At 41.3% G+C, this 20835-nt stretch overlaps 3 protein-coding genes across 10 annotated transcripts in view; 1 reads left to right on the top strand and 2 right to left on the bottom strand.

Annotated features, from left to right (window-relative positions):
• lg23h1orf146 (linkage group 23 C1orf146 homolog) overlaps positions 1–20835 on the top strand; it is a 69161-nt gene that overhangs the window by 23311 nt on the left and 25015 nt on the right. The window contains exon 6 of one of the 2 annotated variants that reach the window (XM_025902827.1): positions 15810–15983. The exons of the other annotated variant lie outside the window; for it this stretch is intronic. Within the exon in view, the coding sequence (XP_025758612.1) occupies positions 15810–15853 (44 nt within the window). The 3' untranslated portion in view covers positions 15854–15983. Of the gene's footprint in view, positions 1–15809; positions 15984–20835 lie in introns of those variants that run through there. 2 annotated transcript variants of the gene reach the window in all.
• On the bottom strand, positions 8300–14452 carry gfi1ab (growth factor independent 1A transcription repressor b). Of its 2 annotated transcripts, XM_013270748.3 has the most exons (7): positions 14286–14452; positions 11724–11837; positions 10985–11173; positions 10107–10486; positions 9643–9780; positions 9332–9497; positions 8300–9152 (listed from the first exon to the last, which is right to left on the bottom strand). In XM_013270748.3, the coding sequence occupies exons 2-7, from the start codon at positions 11833–11835 to the stop codon at positions 8974–8976; spliced, it is 1164 nt and encodes a 387-aa protein (XP_013126202.1). In that variant the 5' UTR covers positions 11836–11837; positions 14286–14452; the 3' UTR covers positions 8300–8973. The 2 variants fall into 2 exon arrangements, with proteins under 2 accessions (XP_013126202.1, XP_003444303.2); XM_003444255.5 differs by lacking the exon at positions 14286–14452 and having other exon boundaries at positions 11724–12453.
• evi5b (ecotropic viral integration site 5b) overlaps positions 14775–20835 on the bottom strand; it is a 44394-nt gene continuing 38333 nt past the window's right edge. For 5 of the 6 annotated variants that reach the window (XM_013270743.3, XM_019351760.2, XM_013270746.3 and 2 more), the window contains 2 exons: positions 20206–20301; positions 14775–16387 (listed from right to left, as the gene is read on the bottom strand). In XM_013270743.3, the coding sequence (XP_013126197.1) occupies positions 16112–16387; positions 20206–20301 (372 nt within the window). In that variant the 3' untranslated portion in view covers positions 14775–16111. Of the gene's footprint in view, positions 16388–19363; positions 19374–20205; positions 20302–20835 lie in introns of all 6 variants that reach the window. The other variant, XM_025902824.1, reaches the window with a different exon arrangement.

The raw sequence follows: 20835 nt of genomic DNA, 5'->3' as shown, positions 1-20835 counted from the left end.
TATCAAAAAGGAAAGCTTTGATTCTAATCGTAAAGGTAGAGAGGGTGTCCGTCTCCCATTTCCAAACTGGTAGTTCGTTCCACAGATGAGGGGCTTGAAAGCTTTGCCCTCTGTTCTACTTTAAGAAACTCTAGGAACCACAAGTAAGCCTGCAGACTGAGAGTGAAGTGCTCTAATCATGTGATATGGTACTATGATGTCTTTAAGATAATATGGGGCCTGATTATTCAAAACCTTGTATGTGAGGAGAAGAATTTTAAGGACTTGATTCTGGATTTAACAAGAAGACAATGAAAAGAAGAAGAAAAGAAGCTTATATAGGAGAAATATGCGCTTCTTTTCTAGTCCCTGTCAGTACTCTTGCGGTAGCATTCTGGATCAACTGAAGAATTTTCTGGTTAGAACAACATAGTCCAGCCTAGAATTAAGAACTAGTTTTTTAGCATCACTCTGAGACAGGATGCTTCTAATTTTAGCGATAATATGCAAATGTAGGAAAGCAGTCCTACATATTTGTATAATATGAGCATTGAAGGACATATCCTGGCCAAGGTAATGCCTTCCACAGTATCTGGTTAGACACCATGTTTCTAAGATTTTTGGGGCCGAGTGCAATAACATCAGATTATCTGAAATTAGAAGCAGGAAATTAGAGTTCATCCAGGACTTAATATCATTAAGACATTCCTTAGTGCAGGGGTAGGCAACCTTTCTGATGGCAAGTGCCATTTAAAATTTCCTCAGAAGTCAGTGTGCCATATGATTGCATTAGCAATAAATTTAATAATGCTCTATATGAACAGTTACACAATATTATGGAATTATATTTGTTTGCAGATATTGGCAGCTATCAGCGAATAGTTATCAGCTATTTTGAAACAAAAAAAGACACTTTTTACCCATAACAAGAACTCCATAACAGCAAATGGACTGTACAACAGAAAATACAAATGCTGTTTATGGTCTCCTCACAACAATGATAAGAAAAATAAACTGGGCCAATATGGCATGTTTGTTAATACAGAGACACACATGTTAATGTGATCTCTGGTGTCCCACTCAGAGACACAGGTCTCCGAGTGTCCAGCATTCAGACGGCTACCTGAGGACACTCATGAGAGAAAATCTGCTCACACAGATATGTAGAGCCAAATACTGTCAATAAGGCCTCTGCAGTGTTCTGAAGACAGTTAAACTTGTCAGGTAGTGATGTCCAGCAGGTGAAAATGAAAGCTCCATGAACACGTACAGCTATGGACTCCAGCTGCTTCGATGTTACATTAACTGGCATTAACTCTGCCAGTTAATGCGAGACAAATCTAGCTGCTCATAAAGATTTCTGCTTTGATCAGAAAATAAAACATTGGTCCGTACACCTGAAAGTCCCAATTTGCGATGTGCACCGCTGGCCCGGCCATTTATTTTTTGATGCACCTTCTCAGATTAACTCACTGCGTGTCGTGCCCAGGGCTGGACTGGGACAAAAAAACAGCCCGGGCATTTTGACTACAGACCGGCCCACCAGGTATTAAAGCCATAAAGCCTTTGAATGAAAACAAACGCTGTTGTGACAGTGATGTACACTGTCTTGTTGGTATATGCATGATTTCTATACATTTTACATCAAATAAAAACTTTGGTTGTAAGCTTCAGATAATTATTTAATAAAAGCGAGACATTTTAAATGAGATTAAGAAAGAAAAGTATTTCTTTGTGCCCCCCTTTCCCTGTTAATGCCCCACCTGGCCCCCCTGGCAAAACTTTGCTAGATCCGCCCCTGCACAGTTACCAGCTGTCAGCTACTTAGAAACAGATCCTGGTGTTATTTGTCTCTCAGAAACAGTTCATAACTTCCCTTCAACTCATTCATGTCACCTAAAAGGTAAACCTGTTTCTCCATCACCTGTTCAGCTCTGATGATTCAGTAAGGACATCTCCTGGTTTCATCTTCATGTTTCCCTCTCACCACATATCCAAACCGATATCATGACCAGCAGCTTTACAGCTGTGGCTCCAGCAAACATCAGCTGTTACTAGAAATTAATTATAAATAAATTCTAACAACAGCTGATCAAGCTTAAACGTGCTGCTGTTGTTTAACGCGACATCCGCTGGTTTCCTCTTTCTGGCGCAAAGTGGGCGATAAATAAACAAGAGAGAAAAGCCGATCAGCTGATCATTGATCAGTTTCATGATTGAAGTAGCAACAGGAGAGGGAGGGGGAGAGAATGAGAGAAGAAGAGGCGGCTGTCAGCTCCAGCTTTGTGTCTTTCTTTCATTCTAGCTGAAGTCCGGGACAAACTGTGTTCCTTTTCAGCTCAATACGAAACGTGTAATATTTTCTTTGAATGCGAGACGATTCTGTCTTTTTACGGTCGGTTGGCAACTCTACTAACTAACCTTATGAATAAAATAAAGTTCACTATCAGTAACATCATAGCACCCACCCAGCTGTATAGAAACTCTGTCATGCTAGCTAGTACGCAGTACGAGTTATTGTAACTGACTGTAAAAAGTCAGCACAACGAAAATAAACTAACCTAAACTTGGTTTATATCTGACCCAGATAGAGTGCAGGTCATAATTTCTTACCTGAAGTTCAGTTCACCTGACACGCTTGGACCGGCGACCGCCTCGGGTCTCTGCTCCTCCTGCCTCCCCTTTCTCTCATCCACCTGCTGGCCTCCACCACTTGTTAATTTTACTGAATCTGCGAATCTGTGGAAGCTCCGCCATAGCCACCACCAAACAACTGAGTTATTTTTACACACCGGCCAGCATCTGGCCAATCCACCACCTTTCATTGTTTATACCGTTACAAAAATAAAAATAAAAATAAAAAAATCATCGGGCCACCGAGCAAATGCCCGGTATGCCCGATGGCCAGTCCAGCTATGGTCGTGCCATCAGTTAACCCTTCTTCATATTGAATCGGTGTGTAACTTTGCCAAAACAATGTCGGACTCTGTAGTTTTCTCTGGTCCCCTCCCCAATCAGACCAGGAGTGACATGTTTAGCCGCATGTTCTCCTTAAATTGCTGGCTGTCTGAGTGGTGTCCCAGAAACGATGTGGGCTTCATAGATAATTGGCAAACCTTCTGGAGGAAACCTGGTCTTGTTAGGAGAGACGGCATCCATCCCACTTTGGATGGAGCAGCTCTCATTTCTAGAAATATGGACCAATTTATTAAACTCCCCAAAATATGACTATCCAGAGCTGGGACCAGGAAGCAGAGCTGCAGTCTTACACGCCTCTCTGCAGCTTCTCTCCTCCTGCTACCCCCCCAAAAACCCATCTCCATTGAGACTGTGTCAGCTCCCAAACAGACAAAAAACAAACTAAAAACCAGCAATAAACAACTTAAACATAAAAAATCACAAAGAAAGAACAATACAGTATCCACATCTGAACCAAAGAGTAAAACAATGAAATGTGGATTATTAAATATTAGGTCTCTCTCCTCCAAGTCTCTGTTAGTACATGACTTAATAATTGATCAACAAATCGATTTACTCTGCCTTACAGAAACCTGGTTGCAGCAGGATGAGTATGTTAGTTTAAATGAATCAACACCCCCGAGTCATTCTAACTACCAGAAACCTCGAAGCACAGGCCAAGGGGGCGGTGTGGCAGCAATTTTTCACACCAGCCTATTAATTAACGAAAGACCAAGACAGACTTTTAATTCATTTGAAAGCCTGATGCTTAGCCTCGTCCACCCCAGCTGTAAAACTCAGAAACCAGTCTTACTTGTTATCATCTATCGTCCACCTGGGCCTTACACAAAGTTTCTCTCTGATTTCTCAGACTTTTTATCTGATTTAGTGCTCAGCTCAGATAAAATAATTATTGTGGGTGATTTTAACATCCATGTAGATGCTAAAAATGACAGCCTCAACATCGCATTTAATCTGTTATTAGACTCAATTGGCTTCTCTCAAAATGTAAAAGAACCCACCCACCACTTTAATCACACTCTAGATCTCATTTTAACATATGGCATAGAAACTGGACATGTAACAGTGTTTCCTGAAAACCCTCTGCTGTCTGATCATTTCCTGATAACATTTACATTTACAATAATTGATTACACAGCAATGGAGAGTAGACTTTATCAAAGTAGATGTCTTTCTGAAAGTGCTGTAACTAAGTTTAAGAATATAATCCACCCACTGTTATCTTCTTCAATGCCCTGTACCAACATAGAGCAGAGCAGCTATCTGAACGCTACTCCAACAGAGGTTGATTATCTTGTTAATAATTTTACCTCCTCACTACGTACGACTCTGGATACTGTAGCTCCTGTGAAAACTAAGGCCTCAAATCCAAAGTCCCTGACTCCGTGGTATAATTCTCAAACACGTAGCCTAAAGCAGATAACTCGTAAGCTGGAGAGGAAATGGCGTGTCACAAATTTAGAGGATCATCATTTAGCCTGGAGAAATAGTTTGCTGCTTTATAAGAAAGCCCTCCGCAAAGCCAGAACATCTTACTATTCGTCACTGATTGAAGAAAATAAGAACAACCCCAGGTTTCTCTTCAGCACTGTAGCCAGGCTGACAAAAAGTCAGAGCTCTACTGAGCCAACAATCCCTTTAACGTTAACTAGTAATGACTTCATGAACTTCTTCACAAATAAAATTTTTATCATTAGAGAAAAAATTACCAATAATCATCCCACAGATGTAATATTATCTACAGCTACTTTTAGTACCATCGATGTTAAGTTAGACTCTTTTTCTCCAATTGATTTTTCTGAGTTAACTTCAATAATTAATTCCTCCAAACCATCAACGTGTCTTTTAGACCCCATTCCTACAAAACTGCTCAAAGAAGTCCTGCCATTAATTAATTCTTCAATCTTAAATATGATCAACCTATCTCTAATAATCGGCTATGTACCACAGGCCTTCAAGGTGGCTGTAGTTAAACCTTTACTCAAAAAGCCATCTCTAGACCCAGCTGTCTTAGCTAATTATAGGCCAATCTCCAACCTTCCTTTCATATCAAAAATCCTTGAAAGAGTAGTTGTCAAACAGCTAACAGATCATCTGCAAAGGAATGGCTTATTTGAAGAGTTTCAGTCAGGTTTCAGAGCTCATCACAGCACAGAAACAGCTTTAGTGAAGGTTACAAATGATCTTCTTATGGCCTCTGACAGTGGACTCATCTCTGTGCTTGTCCTGCTAGACCTCAGTGCTGCGTTTGATACTGTTGATCATAATATCCTATTAGAGCGATTAGAACATGCTGTAGGTATTACAGGTACTGCGCTGCAGTGGTTTGTATCATATCTATCTAATAGACTTAAATAGAGTCTAATAGAATTAAAATTGAATTGAATAGGGCCTAGGGTTGCCGACCCCTGCCTTAGTGTGTGTCATCCGGCATCTACATAGCAGTGAAAATGTATGCTATGCCTTTGAATAATACTGACTAAAGGAAGCATGTATAATGTGAACAGAATAGGTCCTAGCACGGAACCCTGCGGAACTCCATTATTTAGCCTTAGTGTGTGAAGAAGACTCTCCAGTTATTTTAACAAATTGGAAACTAGATATGATTCAAACTACAGCAGCGAAGTACCTTTAATACATACAGCGTGTTCTAATCTCTGTAGTAAAATATTGTGGTAAACAGTATCAAATGCTGCACTGAGGTCTAGCGCTACAAGAACAGAAAGGAGTCCACTGTCAGAGGTCATAAAAAGATCATTTGTAACCTTCACTAAAGCTGTGAAGATTACAAAGCTGTAAATGGTAAGACCTTTTTGTGCAAGCTTGTAGGAATGGAGTCTATTAGACACATTGAAGGTTTAGAGGAGGTACAGCTATATTTCCTCAGTGTACCAAGCTATTCACATTTTGTTTATTGAGACATGTAGAGATACTTCCTGTCAACCACCACACTCAGTTTGGGTAAATCAGAGCTTTCATTATGAAGTTATGGGAGTTCGGGTGTAGCATGTCCCATACAACTTGGCTTTATTTTGAACTTTTTTTCATGTATTGATTGTGCAGTAATATCTATATACTTGACCTCTTTTCAGTAGATTATTTTTATACAAAAATAATTTTTGTATAATGGGGGGTTCATCTATCCCATAATACCCCAAATATCCCATAATACTAGCTAATAATTTGATTACATTTTTAATGTCTGTCATTTCAGACATTAAAAATCAAAAAAAAAAAAAAAATCAAACACCCAAGTCTCTCTCCCATCTTTTATTATTCATGTATAATTTTAGATTAATAATAGATCATCCAAGACCACACAAACCCAGACCTTGAACTTTCTAATTGCACAACTATGTCTGTCAGAAAAAATTAATCCAGCCATACCTCTGCATGCTGTGTGCGCAGATGAGTGCATGTTTATCCACCGTGTGCACTTATGGGCCAAAATGCAGGCCTCAGACTGCAATGCTCTGATTATTCGCCCACTCAAATCAATCGAGCCATCTTCTATTCATATTTGATATGCCTTTAGGCAGTGGGATGAAGTTTAAAAGAAAAATCTAGCCATGCACTTGGAGGAAATCTGGTCAGCCTAATGGCTCGTTTGAAGATTTTTGCTTGAGAAGCTTCACTCTGAGATTGTGCTTGAAGAGCATCTCTCAAAGGGACTCGTCATACAGCACTGTATGAGGTAAAAAAACAACAAAACATCCATCATAAGTGATCTAGGTTGTTCAGTTGCTTAAACAGTTATGAGAGGAGCTCAATGTCACAAGTTCAGCTGAAGTCGACCTGCTCTGCCCAGCAGTGAAACGTCCTACCTGAGAGAACCTGCTTGCTTGCTTACTTCAAAGGATCGTGGTGAGGTTGGCGGCTCGGGGCTCTCTGAGTGTTAAAGGCACTTAATGGCATACTCAGCTTTATGCCATTAATCAGGAAATTCCCCTGTCACCAGATTCAACCTCATTCAGTCTGAACAAAAAGTGTACTCCTTTCAAGCAGCGTAACCTCTTATTTCCTTTATAGACTTATTTTAAAGGAGCTTCAGTTTTGAAGTCTTTTCAAAACTGAAGCTTTTTATTCGACTTGAAATGTGTGGTTGCTGCATATGAAATGCATTTTCGTTTGAAAAGAATAAACGGCGTGAGTCTCTTTGCCATGTAGCTGTAAGGTGCACAGCTCCACTAAATCTTGCTTTAAATGAGCATGCCTGTTCCTGTTCTCCTTTAGTCTGTTCATCCTGGGGTTTAAAATATTCAGTATTTTCGCAGGCCTGGATGTTGTACGATTTTGAGGCAAGTGAGGCATAGAAAATCCTTGTGAGTCAGTGATTTCAATCAATGTTGAGTGAAAACGACAAAGTGATTGTTCCTCTTTCCCGTCTTTTGTGTTGGAGGTTAAAAGATGAGTTTGAAAGAATCGGTAGATTAATAAGGCGACTGTTTATAAGGTCACCTAACCAGTTATGAGAGGTATTTTCACAGTATTAAACTGATTCTATCTATGGAAATAGTCTCTATGACAGGGATACCACCTGTTTCTTAAATGTGCCGTAATATTTCCAGTGAGCGTTTTTTGTTTATCAGATTAAACCCTTTAATCTGTTGTTTATGTAGCAGTACAGAAACTTTGACAGGGTGCTTCCCGACTCTCATTTTTTCCCAGGATCACAGCTGCCACATGTGATATCTTTTCTGCCAAAGCTCGTTTTTTTTCCTCCTCCCCCCCTCCCCCCAAATAACAGCCATGAGGGTAAAACGCATTTGGTTAACGGTTAAATCAGCTCATACTGTTTAAGGTCCAAACACATGTCTGCAGTGGTCAAAACAAACAGTAGCCTCTGGGCAATCACACAATCACGGCAGCAAGATGGCTCAACGTCCTGGCGCCTTTGTTTTAAAGTTTACACTCTGGAACGTAAAGCTCTTATTCGATTAGGTCATAGTTTTATTTCTCTCTCTCTCCCTCTGTGTGTGTGTGTGTGTGTGTGTGTGTGTGTGTGTGTGTGTGTGTGTGTGTGTGTGTGTGTGTGTGTGTGTGTGTGTCTAATACAAAGCAATCGGAGTTCGAGAAAAAAATCTGAAATAACTGTTGCTAATGACCTTAAATCTACCGACGCGTCTGCTGACGACAGTGAAAAAAGACGCACTGTGGATTTTTTTAAACCTAGGTGATGAAACCCGACCTTTACTTTAATGTAATCTGTTTTATTTTTATGCACACTTTTTCCGTTCCGTCGCTGTTTTCGTTTGGAAAAACATAAATCATCCATCTTTTTAACTGCATTGAAATTTTCATAATAACAATCATTTTAAAACATCAACAAGAAACTCGAATACATATTTGAAGAGAAGTAATATTTATTTGTAAACGATAAAAGTTTAAATTTGACAAGAAAATGTGCAAAATAGACCAAAGATACCAGCTTGGTAATGGAGGCGATTATTAAATCAGAAAGTGTAAGGAGGCTGTTTTGCCAGCATTGCTGTAGCTGACAACAAAAGCTTACGTCTGTTCTTTTGGAGAAGCGCAGATTTGCATCTGTTTCTTTATGGCTCTGCCAATCCTGTTATTGAAGTGTGACTGCTATGTTGGGCTTAAGACACAGACAATTTTATTATTATTGTTATTGTTATTATTATCGCGCTTACATGTCGTGTATTTTAAAGTCCACAGCTTATCTCTGGTTTTTTTGAGCATGTAACATTCTGCAGTAGGCTGGTCTCGTTAGTGTTGCTCGTCTTCGCACTGCAAAAAGTCGCCCGTTAAACGTTTTTTCCCTCATAAAATAAATAAAAACATCATTTGTCGTTGTTAAATATAGGTTCAATGCACGTTTAACAAGCTAAATGAGAGTCAGAGTCGATCTTGATCTGAAAAATGTCCTCAAGGTGGACGGCAGAAGGAGGGAAAGTCGAAAATACCGGATGTCTAAAAACGACTTCCTAGGAATGAGCACATGAATGCTCTGAAGTCAGATTAGATTGACTCCACGGTGCCGTGATTGTCAGTTCATTTCAGTCCGTGCTGCGTCTCCTTGTGTCTCCTCAGATCCACCTTTCTCTGGAAACCTTTGCCGCAGAGGTCGCAGCCGAAAGGTTTGTATCCGGTGTGTTTCCTGCTGTGCGTTATGAGGTTGGAGCTCTGGCTGAACGCCTTCCCGCACACCTGGCATTTGTGTGGCTTTTCACCTGAGAAAAAAAAAAGAAAAATACATTTGATTGAGGGTTTAAAAATATATATATATAATAAAAATAAACGAGAGATATACATTTTGCTGCTGAAAAATCTGATTTTGCGCACAGATTCTTTACCTCGGTTACAGAACAATCAAAACTACAAATGTAGTTTCGTTCCTTTCTTCGCTCACCTGTGTGGATGAAGGTGTGTTTCTTCATGTCCGACTTCTGATGGAACCTTTTGCCGCAGTACTGGCATGGGTACGGCCGCGTGTCGGAGTGGATAAGCAGGTGAGTCGACAGAGTTGACGACCTCTTGAAACTTTTACCGCATATTTTGCAGTCGAAACTTCTTTCCTGAAACGTGAGCAGAGGCCTGTTTTAGTCACATTTTCGAGTCAGCGCATCCACGCTTGACAGGAAGGCGGGTTGACTGCAAGATGTGAATCCAAAAAAAGAAAAGGGTGCAAACTGCATCTTGTGGTTTGAGGTGTGAAGATACCTGAGAGTGCACGGCTTTGTGTTGTTCCAGGCTCACTGCGTGTCCGAAAGTTTTGCCGCAGATTTCGCACGCAAAGGGCCGGGTGCCGCTGTGTGATCTGCGGACGTGCACTTCTAAACCGTGGGGAGTGGAAAACACCTGAGAACAACAATGAATTAATGATAAGAACGTTTGTTTGTTTTTTAAAGAAAAATTGGAATAAACCGTCGAAGAAGAAAATAAATTCGATTCTGTGTAACTGGATAGTCAATTGTTTGTGTTTTGTTCCACCTATAGAGAGGTCAGAGGTCAGCCAAAAGACAGCAGCTGCAGTGAGTCTTTGCTTGGGGCCAAGTTGAGCGGAAATCAAATTATCCCAAGTTTTTGAAATATTGGTGTTTTCTTACAAACATGCATGGATTTTATAGAAGACACTATATTAGACTGGGCTCTATGAAATCCCATCTCTCATCCTTTGTCCTCACCTTACTGCACTTGACACACTTGTAAGCCCCATTGATGATGAGGCTAGAGCACAGCAGATCAGACTGCGCGTTCACGTTGTGGGTTTTTCCGTGCAGGCCTGCCTCAGGAAACAGCAGAGCAGCAGCGTGCCTCCTGTAGTTACCATAGGTCTCCTCTCCCAGAGCTCGGTCAGCATACAGGGCAGGATGGGTGCTTCTGTCTCCGTAGAAGCCCATCGCAGCCGGGCCTCTTTCTACCTCCATCCCCGTATGGAGGCTTGGCTGCACCAGCGGCCTCAGCTCCGGCCTGGGATAGCTGCTGCTCCAGGCGTACGGCCGGAAGGGAACGGTGAAGGGCTGAGTCTCGTCCACCAGGGGAGAAAGAGATTTCTCCGAATCAGCTGGAGAGGGGAACAGATAAAAATTTAATGTAAGCAGTGAAGTGACCGAAGAGGAGCACTTCCAGGGATCTACGGGGCCTCAGAGGGATCACTGAGGGGGGAAACTTATTTCAGATTCCCCAGGTGATGATTTGTGGGTGACTCCAATTAAAATTAAATTAGATTAGATGATATTTGCTCTGATTTATTATAAAAACTGAAAACATATTTGTGTGAAGAATAACTTCTATACATCCTTTAAAAAAAATCTCAGAAAATGATTAAAACAGCAAAATATGTAAACCATAACAAAGGCCTGATTTGCTTATTTAGTTTGCTGAAACGAACAATTGTATGTTTTCTAAACCATGGTGGAAAAAATACAAATCAAAGTCTGCATTGGATTTGTGCATCCTGGACGCTTTACAGTTTCCGCTCTGGGTCTTTCATGTGTACATGAAATGTAATCTATTGCAGGGTCATCAGTATGTGTGTATGTATGTGTGTGTCTCTGTCTACCTGGGGAGGCGGAGGGAGATGGAGGCCTCCAGAAGTCCTCGTAGTCCGGGGAGCGAGGGCACAGGCTGTCGGCACAGCTCAGCGGAGACTTGGGGGAGAAATCTGCAGCGTCGCCCAGGTGGGAGTCCGGAGACAGGTCGTACCTGTCCACCGACATATCCGTGTCTTCTTCTGGGAGTTTATCTCCCTCTGAGAAGCACAAAACAAATGACAGTCAGCATCGTAATGACAGGTGACTCGACTGAAGCCATTCTTATGTTGTTTTTAAAGGGCTGATAAATGACGTCCATGGTCGAGAGTTCGGTAATTTGTCAAAACAAAACCGGATTTTTGGTGGACAAAATTAGTCAGAGATAACGTCAATTTTTCCCGTGGTAATAATGTTATATGTTTTATGATATTGTGTTATATGATATTGTATAACAATAAAAAATAGTGTTGTAATATGTAATAAAACCAAGTTCTGTGAATAACCCGAGATATTTAAATACATGCATTTAACCAAAAGAACAGTTCCAGAGTTGAATACAAAATACTGCAATGACTCTTAACTGTAAAGTGTTTTTCTTTTAAAGCATTATTCATCCTACAAATTATTGGCAAGTGTTGCGATCAAAAATATATTTTAGTTTTGAAAAACACCCTTCATTCCCGTCAGATGATATCAATATCAAATACAGCGTTCAAAGTGTCATCTGACAAAGAGGGGAATATTGAAGAAAAGCCTCCTTTTGCATACCCGAGCATATGTGCGCCAGTATCGTGTCCAGCTTGTTGTAGTCATCCTCAAAACTTCGGGGTTGGTGATAACTGTGCGCCTTCTTACTCTTCACCAAGAAGGAGCGGGGCATCTCTGAAGCGGAACAGAACAAATCAGTGACAATAATCCAGCTGTAGAGAGCAGTCCTCCTGCGCCCGAGGCCTCTCGCTCCAAGATTTGACATCTACTGGTGTGGTGATGTTGCTCCTAAGTGCTTTAAGAGGTTTCAACCTGACAAGGGAGCATGCGCGGACTGTCGGTCACGCCTGCCAGGTGTCGTACGGACAGGTGTCGAGGCTGCCCGCCACAGCTCAGTGCGCTGTAAAAAATATCCGCCTGCAGTGTTTTAGTCACCGCAGTGCGGGGCAGGCTGTAGGAAAACTGTCTGCAGCGGGGGCGACGTCGTCTCGCATCTTTAGAGCAAACGGACTCATTTCAGAACCCGACAGTGGTTAACGCTTGCGTTTCTTTTCTTACAAGAAACGCAGGTGGAATGAAGAAGAGGAGAGTTTATTTATTGTTTAAAAGTACAACTTGGGACGATAAGTCTATGAGACACTTTTTGCAGTGTTTAACTTTTCCACTGCCTGGGGCTGCCGAAGTTCTCGCAGACTGCAGCTCGTGTCTCCCATGGAGCCCGTGGCAGTCGGGAGAGGTGATACAGGCTTTATCGGCGCCTTTCTCAATTTTAAAGGGGGCAGGGGGAGAGGAAACGGGGAGACACACTCCAGGGTGCCTTGCTGGGGAGCTTGAAGTAGCGCGCCGTGGTAAAATAAAGGGGTGGGAGAAACTTTGAACCGGCGGGGTAGTCTTATTATTCTTATAGGCTGCAATTAAAATTTGACCAAAAGCTGTGGGTTTGCCAAGAGTGTCTCTGGTTGAGTTTAGCCAATAAAACGCTAGAGGAAAAATAATAAATTGAGAATAAATCCTCACATAAAAACGCACCGCGGTGTCTCTCTGATCAAAACTCACTGTCGGCTCCACACAGGACAAAGTGTTGTGAAGTTTTGTCCCGGTCTGGTGGTCACTTGAGCCCATAAACTGTTATTATGTGACAGACACTCTCCGTCCTAACGCCTGCGGTGACCGTTTCACATTACCCCGAGAGGAAGAAGCAAATAACGGAGACAGTTTGTTTTCTGTTCGCACAGGTCGAAGATTAGAGCGTCATTACGCGCTGATCAATAAGACGGAGTCGTGCGTCCTGGTGCCTTTCATCCACTGCAGGTGTAATAAAACAGTTTTGAGACGGCATTGAAGTGAAAGTGTGATCAAAAACCTTGCGCATTTGTTTGCAGTAAATACAGGTGGCTATCAGGCCATGTTTGCCCTTTAAAGTTTTATTATTCGCGGCTTGAGACGCTTGAATTGCCACGGAGCCGAAGTTCACACATGCGCATTTTGGATGACTTTTCATTTCATTTCTTTACTTATTATTTCAATATATCATCAGGTAACCGTTAGCAAATCCGCTCCGGTCAAATCCTCCACGCCTGTGAAGGTGTGAAGTTTCCTCCAAATCAGACAACTGGACGCCCAAAACGGTTTCAGACCGTTCACACGGCTTTGGCACAACCACAGTCCGCTCTCACACAACACTATAGCACCAACATGTCAGTGAATGCATTTATAATGTCAGCTACATGCAAACCGTTATCAGTAAATAAAGGACAGGAAATTAGAGGACCACATGTCCCAGCTCGATTAGACGCATCACGGCATCCGGATACAGTTTTTTGGAGAAGATATGAAGCTCGAACCGATAAAAGCAGCTGCAGCAGGGCCTGCTGGCCGATAGGCAGACGGTTTGTTAACTGTAGCATCATGCCGTCACAATTAAATACACGCACATAATAATAATATTAATGATATTAATAATATAATAGATACATTTAGGGATTTGATGCCGCTTTTACGCAGGATGTTACAACGCGGTTTGAAACTAGATTTGATTTGATATGCGGTTGTTTATAACCACACAATTAATTACCTCCGTCATTATTTCTGCAGTATTCAAATATTTTCTGCTCTCCGTTGAAATTTAGCTCTAAAACGCCTCTACATGTGAACTCGCCAAATGATTCACGCCTCCCACACTGCGCCACTGTATCGCGCTCTCCTTATAGTAAACATTTCAGGACGCACGTTTAAATCTGATCGAATATTTGCAAAGGTCAATCAAAGAAAAAGAAATAAATAAAATATATAAAATCAGCTGTATTCATACACCCGTGTCTGCGCAGGACTACTGCTGTTTGGGTTGTGCTAAATTCGGGTATTATTAATAATAAATCCGAATTTTGAGATTAAAATCGAAATGATTAAAATAGAATTTATGTGGCTATAACATCTGGCACCCGCTATAGAAATAAGCGACCTTCCACTGCGCCATGTTAAGAAAAAAAATTGCAAACCTTACTAGTCAACACAAGTTCTAAAAATCTATCTGAGCTTACATCACTAACAGACTGGCCTCAGTGTCCAACACAAACTCATCAGCATTTTGTGGGGAAAAAATCCAAAAAACCAAACACAAACCTGGTAAATGTTTCAGTGCCCGAAGAGAGATGCTCTTTTTAAAATGCGGTTTTCTGCATGAAATGATTAGTAGTTGAGGCTCAACTTTGAAAACCGCGAGAAAAATCACTTCCTGAAACAGTCAATCTAAGCTAAGAATCTTCAGAGGAAGGCAGCGCTGAGACTAAACATCCCACATGTGCTGTTCAGCCTGCACGAGGAGACTCTGGTTAGAGGTTTGCAGCCACCATTACAAGACAGACCAGGCCAGGAGTTTATCAAACAATTTTATTGTGAATTCATCCCTTTCGCTCGCTCTCTCTCTCACTCACACACACACACACATATATTTAACAATCTCATTTAGTTTGCAGAGTGTGCTTGACTGCATCATAGTGTGTCCATACTGCACTGCAGACTCAAAAAAAGTGCCATTAGGTGTTCCTCTCCTATTTCATCATCAAAGAGACATTAACATCATCATCACCTGCTCAAAGTCAGAATCTTTGCTGGTTCCTGGAGACTGCGGCTGCCTCGATTCATACAGAAGTTAGTGTTCAGACATTCAGAGAAATTCACTTTTACACGTCCAGGTCATGAAATGGAGTGGCTTGTAGATCCAGAACATGGGCCTCGCTTTGGTAACACTTTGCCGGTCCCGATTAGTTTCCATGTTGAGTTATTAAGTGTTGCTTTATCTCAGCTTCATCTCCTGGCCAAAGTTCTCTCAGACTGTCATCAATTCCGTGCAAATTAGTGACACTCAGAACATATGAGAGGCATCATTCAGCTTTGAGTCATCAGTACATGCATTATGCACTGAAGTGACTTTCGCCTTTTACCTCATCATGAAAGTAAGATCGTGATGCTTTCAGAGAACTTGGTAAAACAGCAACAGTAGCTAAGAAATAAACCTGTCCCCATCTGCACTTATTAACATGCTGGCTGCTTTAAGAACAGAGAGTTCAAAAGCATCTAAAGAGTGGTGACTAGTTATTCTACCAGGAATTCACCTCCCTCGTCTCAAAAGCAGGATTTGTTATTTGTGTTAAACTACATTATATGTCCCTTTATTCTCAAATGTACAGTATATTCTAAACACCAGATATGCATTTTCAAGTTCAAAAGGAAGTGGGGGGAAACAAACAACATGATACACATTTACATATCTACATGTACGCAATGTCACTTTGACCTTGAAAGGCATGCGGCATGTGCTAAGGCCAAAGAAAGTCATCGCTGGCTGATACAAGCGAGTTTGATACCAGGCTCTGACCAAGCTCTTCAAGACATTAGAAATATAGATATTTATACATGCGCACGCATAGCACTCATACAAATCTGCCTCTGCATGATGGACACTTAGTAGTAACGGCATCAATGCATTTCTGATGTTCATTTATAAAAAGCTTTAAAATATAAAAACATGAAGTGTGTAATATAGAGTAAAACGTTTTTATTGCACAGTCTCTTTTTCTGTGTTGTACCTAGAAGAAGCGGTCAGGAGTGACAGACTGAGATCTCCCTTCTCCTCCTCTTTGTCAGGTCTCTGTGGCCCAGTAGAGTCTGAGACGCTTCACATGATTTGAGCCTCTACTGAGGTTCAGGCTGAGCTTCTGGCTTCCCTCACAAAAAACCCCCCAAAAACAACAACAACAAAAAAACTGCAAAAGGAAGGTAAACAAAACTAAATCCACGTGTGATTCTCAGGATATGAAATGATGATGATGATGCATTTCTTTCTTCAAGTTCAGGCGTCTCCTCTGAAATGGTTTGCTGGATGACCCTCTCTTCCACAGTTAGTGCTGACAGCCTCCGTCTCCACTTCAGCAGCCGGCGGGCGCCGCTCACACGGAGGTGGTCTTGTGGCTGCTGCTCTGAGGAACAGAGATCCGCAGGGCCTCTCCGTCCTCCTCCTCCTCATCGCTGTCGGTGTCCTCGAGTTTGGGGTGTAGTTTGATACGGCTCCTCTGCTGGGGGACCTGCAGGGTGGAGACCTTGACCCCATCGTCGTCCGAAGACTGGTAAGACTCATCATCCGCCCCGTAGTGATTGACAATATGGATCCCATCAAAAGTGGGCTGATTGGCCAAGCCCCCCCTCTGTCCTTTTAAGCAGCGAATCTGTGAAAGCAAACACAGTGAGAGTCAGGAGCCACACAAACCCCTACAGATCAGACTTCTGTGCTTGAAGGCAGCTGCATGAACACCAAACCTCTTACAGCTAACATATTATGCTTTTCCTTATTTTCTGTCATAAATACACTGTTACAGCGGTGGATGCACACATTAAATATAGCCAAAGTTTCAAATAATTAGGTCAGCAAACATGCAAGTTATCCCGGTAAGCCAAAAGCTCCAAACTCTACACACCTGGTTTGTGACCAGGTGGCTCTACAGGATGTCAGAGACAGTGGATATCCTGACCTTGCCACATGTGTGAGCACGCTCAGAAGAAAACTGGCTTAAAGGAATCTCAAACTGCTTGTTACAGACGCTATATGACCTGAGGTGCCGTGCTAAGGCCTGGCACAGGACAGCCCTACAGAGACAAAGATCGCCTCCCTGAGATCCCCAGCTCCAATATCGTCGTGGATCAGGTCTACTTTTGCTTAACTGTCTTGTGTCTCTGAAGCAGGTTTAAGTATGATGATTAAAATGGGTATAGTTGTATAGACAGCTCACTTATTTATTTATTTATCGTTTGGTTGCTGTTATTGTACTCAGAAGGAAAGAGGGAGGAAGATAGTCTTGGTCAAACCTTCTTTTAGCCAGGTGCAGGAAATATAGATAGCGGATATCTAGTTCAGCACTTCCTGTCCTGTCTGCTGTTCATTGTTTACTAATAAAGAGAAATTTAAGACGATAGCTGGTAGTTTTCAGATTGAATTTCAGCAAATGTGTTTCCTCTCTCTCCATGTGACCAGTTTTCCTTAATAGTAGTGCGACTTATCAGAAAGTTTACAGAATCATTTTTCCCTTGCCATTTGATTCTACAGACTGATACGTTTTAACAGCTGAATTCACAACATAATTCTATCCACTTCTTTTCTGTTAGTGTCAAAGTAGCGCTGCTAAAAAAAAAAAAAAAAAAAAAGCAGCCAAGCTGTGACGCTAATGTTTAAAATGAACAACGACAGAGAAATACGACTCTTGCACGGCTTCCTGGACAACCTCTGACTGCTAGCAACTCAGTGAGATAACAAAAACTTGACACATGTGATATGAACAAACTGTCAGTGGGAGCTGGTGATATTTTACCAGGAACACTGAAACAAATAAGATGAGATGCCCTTTACAATTTCAACATGCAGGCAGCAGATCAACCAAAAATAAAAACATAAGGGAACAATGCAATAAAATCAGAGCCATACTACACACCAAGAGTATACAACTGGTGAGTGTCGTGTTTGTATAACCAGTAGACATGAAATAAATATTTTTACAGCACTCACAATGAGGAAGACAAGTTGTCTCTTTTAAATTTGTAGTAAAAGCTTTTATTCACACATCTCAATATAAAATTATATAGAGACTTATAAATGTCACCATCCAATTCACAAAGCCTATATGCTGTCTTTGCTTCAATCTTTGATGAGTTTATTGAATGTGTGCACGAATGTGCTTTATAATCTCAACACTTAAACTCAATGTGTAGTATGGATTTGGGACAAAGAGTCATATAATTATGTTTCATTTAAGACTGCATGGTAGCAGGAAGCACCTTACACCACGTTAACAGTTTAAGGTGCTTCCAAAGCTTCAAGGCAAAGGAAAAGTGTCTGAGACTGGAGAATTTTTTTTCTCTCTCGGAAAACAAAATACCTGGTAAGGAACTTTTTGCATTGACTGTATATAAAAGATGGCTATAGCCAATCTGGTTTTCATCCATGAATTTTTTAGACTTGCATTGCTGCACTTTTTTTTAAAAGTCAGAAATATATTTAGATGATAGAGAGCTATGTTAGAAGCTAATGCTATCGAGGTTAGTTAGAAACTGCGTCCATGTTTAGTACACGGACACAAATACCTGCCAGTTGGTCATAAAAGCATAAAAATGCTCCAAAAGGTGCCAACACCAAAAGCGTAAGCAGAAAGGTCCAGTTTAGGGATTAAAATTAGCTGAGGTAAAGCCAAGCAGACAGCTGCCTGTGTCGGCAAACAACTGTCAATCAAGGCAGGCAAGGCCCAATAATGTAAATAAGTTTTGTTGCTCTAAAACCTGTATATACACCTTGTGCCTTTCAAGACGTGCTAAGTGACAATTCAATAGGCACTAATGCATAGCCATGCTATCAGACATGCATGCAATGAGCTTTGATCCAGAGAACACAGCAGGGTTTTTTTTTTAGATCATGCTCACATATGGCTTCTTCTTTGCGTCACAGACCTTTAACCTGCACTTTTGGCTGGCGCAGTCAACTGCGTTCACAAACAGAGTTTTCTCAAAGCGTTATTGAGCACAGATTTCTACAAAGGAAATGTATTTGTTTTTAATGAAGTGCTGTCTGAGGATCAAAGATCACAGCATCCAGTTTTCGGCCTTTTCTGCGCACAGAGATTTCTCCAGGTTCTCTCACATTATGTACTTTAGATGATGAGATATTCAAAGCCTTCAAAAGCATACATTATTTTCAAACTGTTGCTGAATTTGTAGACTCAGTTTATAAACCTTGCCACTCTAAGATGCTCTTTTTATACCAATTCATGTTACTGACCTTAATTAACCTAATTAGTTCCAAGATATTCTTTTGTTTCTCCTGTCCCAACTTTTTTGTTACATCCAATTCAAAATCAGCTAATAATTTTTATGTCTCAGTTGAGATTTGCAAATCACTGCATTCTGTTTTTATTCACACTTTGCAGAGTCCCAACTACTTTGGAATTGGGTTTGTATTTTCTCCAATTATGTTTCAGTTAACGTCCCCACCTCCAGTTTACAGCCGCGCACGGCCGCTTTCTTGAGCTTTACCTTGAAGCACTTGGGATGCTCTCCTACACCATGAATTAACCAGACTCAAAGAGGGCTTGGGTAAAGATCAACACATGGTCAGGCTTGAAAAGCTGGAGGTGTTACACAGAACATATGAAAACACTCACCTGGGTTGGCCTGCCATGCAACAGACAGTCATGTAGAAAGAGATGCATTCAGAGGCCAGTTTAGAGCACAGTACATAAAAACGATAACAACAACTTAAAAAAAGCCCAAAAAACCCCGAACAACCCTACATTTACCTGGGTCTCTCTAAACTTGGCACACTGCCTTCCTGTTGCTGTCATGTGAAAGGAAACGGTGATCTAATCAACATCTGAGATGCTGCACATAAAATTTCAAGCAGTATGATGTAGGCTTTAATTGAAACTGTGCAGGAGGTGTATGATGGGACTTAAACCACTCTAGTTTCGGTTTTGCTCATTGTGCATGCTTAAAATAATAAGAATCATTGTCGGGCAATCTAAAACTCAAAGACAACTGTCAGGGAAGGGAAATGACTGAGACAGCACTCTTTAAAACATCTTTTCTCAAACACATGACATAGGTCAACAAGCTCGACAGGGCCAATAATAATGAATAAAGGTGACTAAGACTGTGGGGAATATGTCACTTCTGACGTCATATGTGACATTTTACTCACCCTCAAATATCTATCATTTGAATCTGCATCCATCTTTGCATCTTGCCTCTCTGTTCTCCAAGTCCCGCCATTTAAACCTCTGTAAGTCATGTTTGTGAATATATCTCTAAGAGGTTCACAACTTAAGCTCCACACAGGAAGTCTCTGGGTGTAGTTAACACTTCAACTAATCTGTTCAAGTCAAAGTAAAACCATATCTGAGAGATTGTTGTGAAATTTTGATCAAAGCAATTACACCAACAACAAAAAAAAAAAAAATGGTAGTGTGACTGAGGTGAACATGTAGCTTGTTTTTAGGAGTCTCACCTCATGTTGTAGTTCTGCTATCTGGTCTTTGAGGTCGCGGATGTACTGGCTCGAATCTGTGTGGTTCAGCTGGCCTTGGACTTTTCCTTCTTCTTTCTGTTGGGACAAAATACCCAACTTTCAAACATGTTTCACAGCTTTTGGGAAAAAAAAAAAAAGGATTCTGTTAATCATCTACAGGGTCAAAATATTTTAGATTTCTGGCACATATTATACATACTCTTAAATCAAAAAGGGTCTGTGGAAATTACACTTATGTCTTCTTGTTTATGGTTGAAAACTCTTGCACAGGCAGGAGAAATAACGGCAGCTTCGAGAGCCCCGCTGCAAAAAAAAGCGTCATCGCGCAGTACCCTGCATGTATGGCGGGCGACCAAGGTGACAGATGTCTGGTGAAACACAAAACAGTGTCATTTGTGCTTGATTTCCTCCTGGGGCCCTGGGGATGAGGCTGGTTGTTGCCTCTAACAGTTAAACAGCCCATGTGATGTTTACCTTCCTAAGTGAAGACATCTGCAGGCACTGGAGACAAACACATATTCTATTTCAAACCTCAATCACACCCCTGAACCTGCCAGTTCCACACTGAGATAAGTTCAAAACACAGGCAGCAGCACTGAGGCAAAAAAA

Source organism: Oreochromis niloticus, linkage group LG23 (genome assembly GCF_001858045.2).
Source record: "Oreochromis niloticus isolate F11D_XX linkage group LG23, O_niloticus_UMD_NMBU, whole genome shotgun sequence".
Classification (NCBI taxonomy): Eukaryota; Metazoa; Chordata; class Actinopteri; order Cichliformes; family Cichlidae; genus Oreochromis; species Oreochromis niloticus.
The sequence above is the reverse complement of the archived record's forward strand: the minus strand, read 5'-3'. Positions and strand labels throughout refer to the sequence as shown.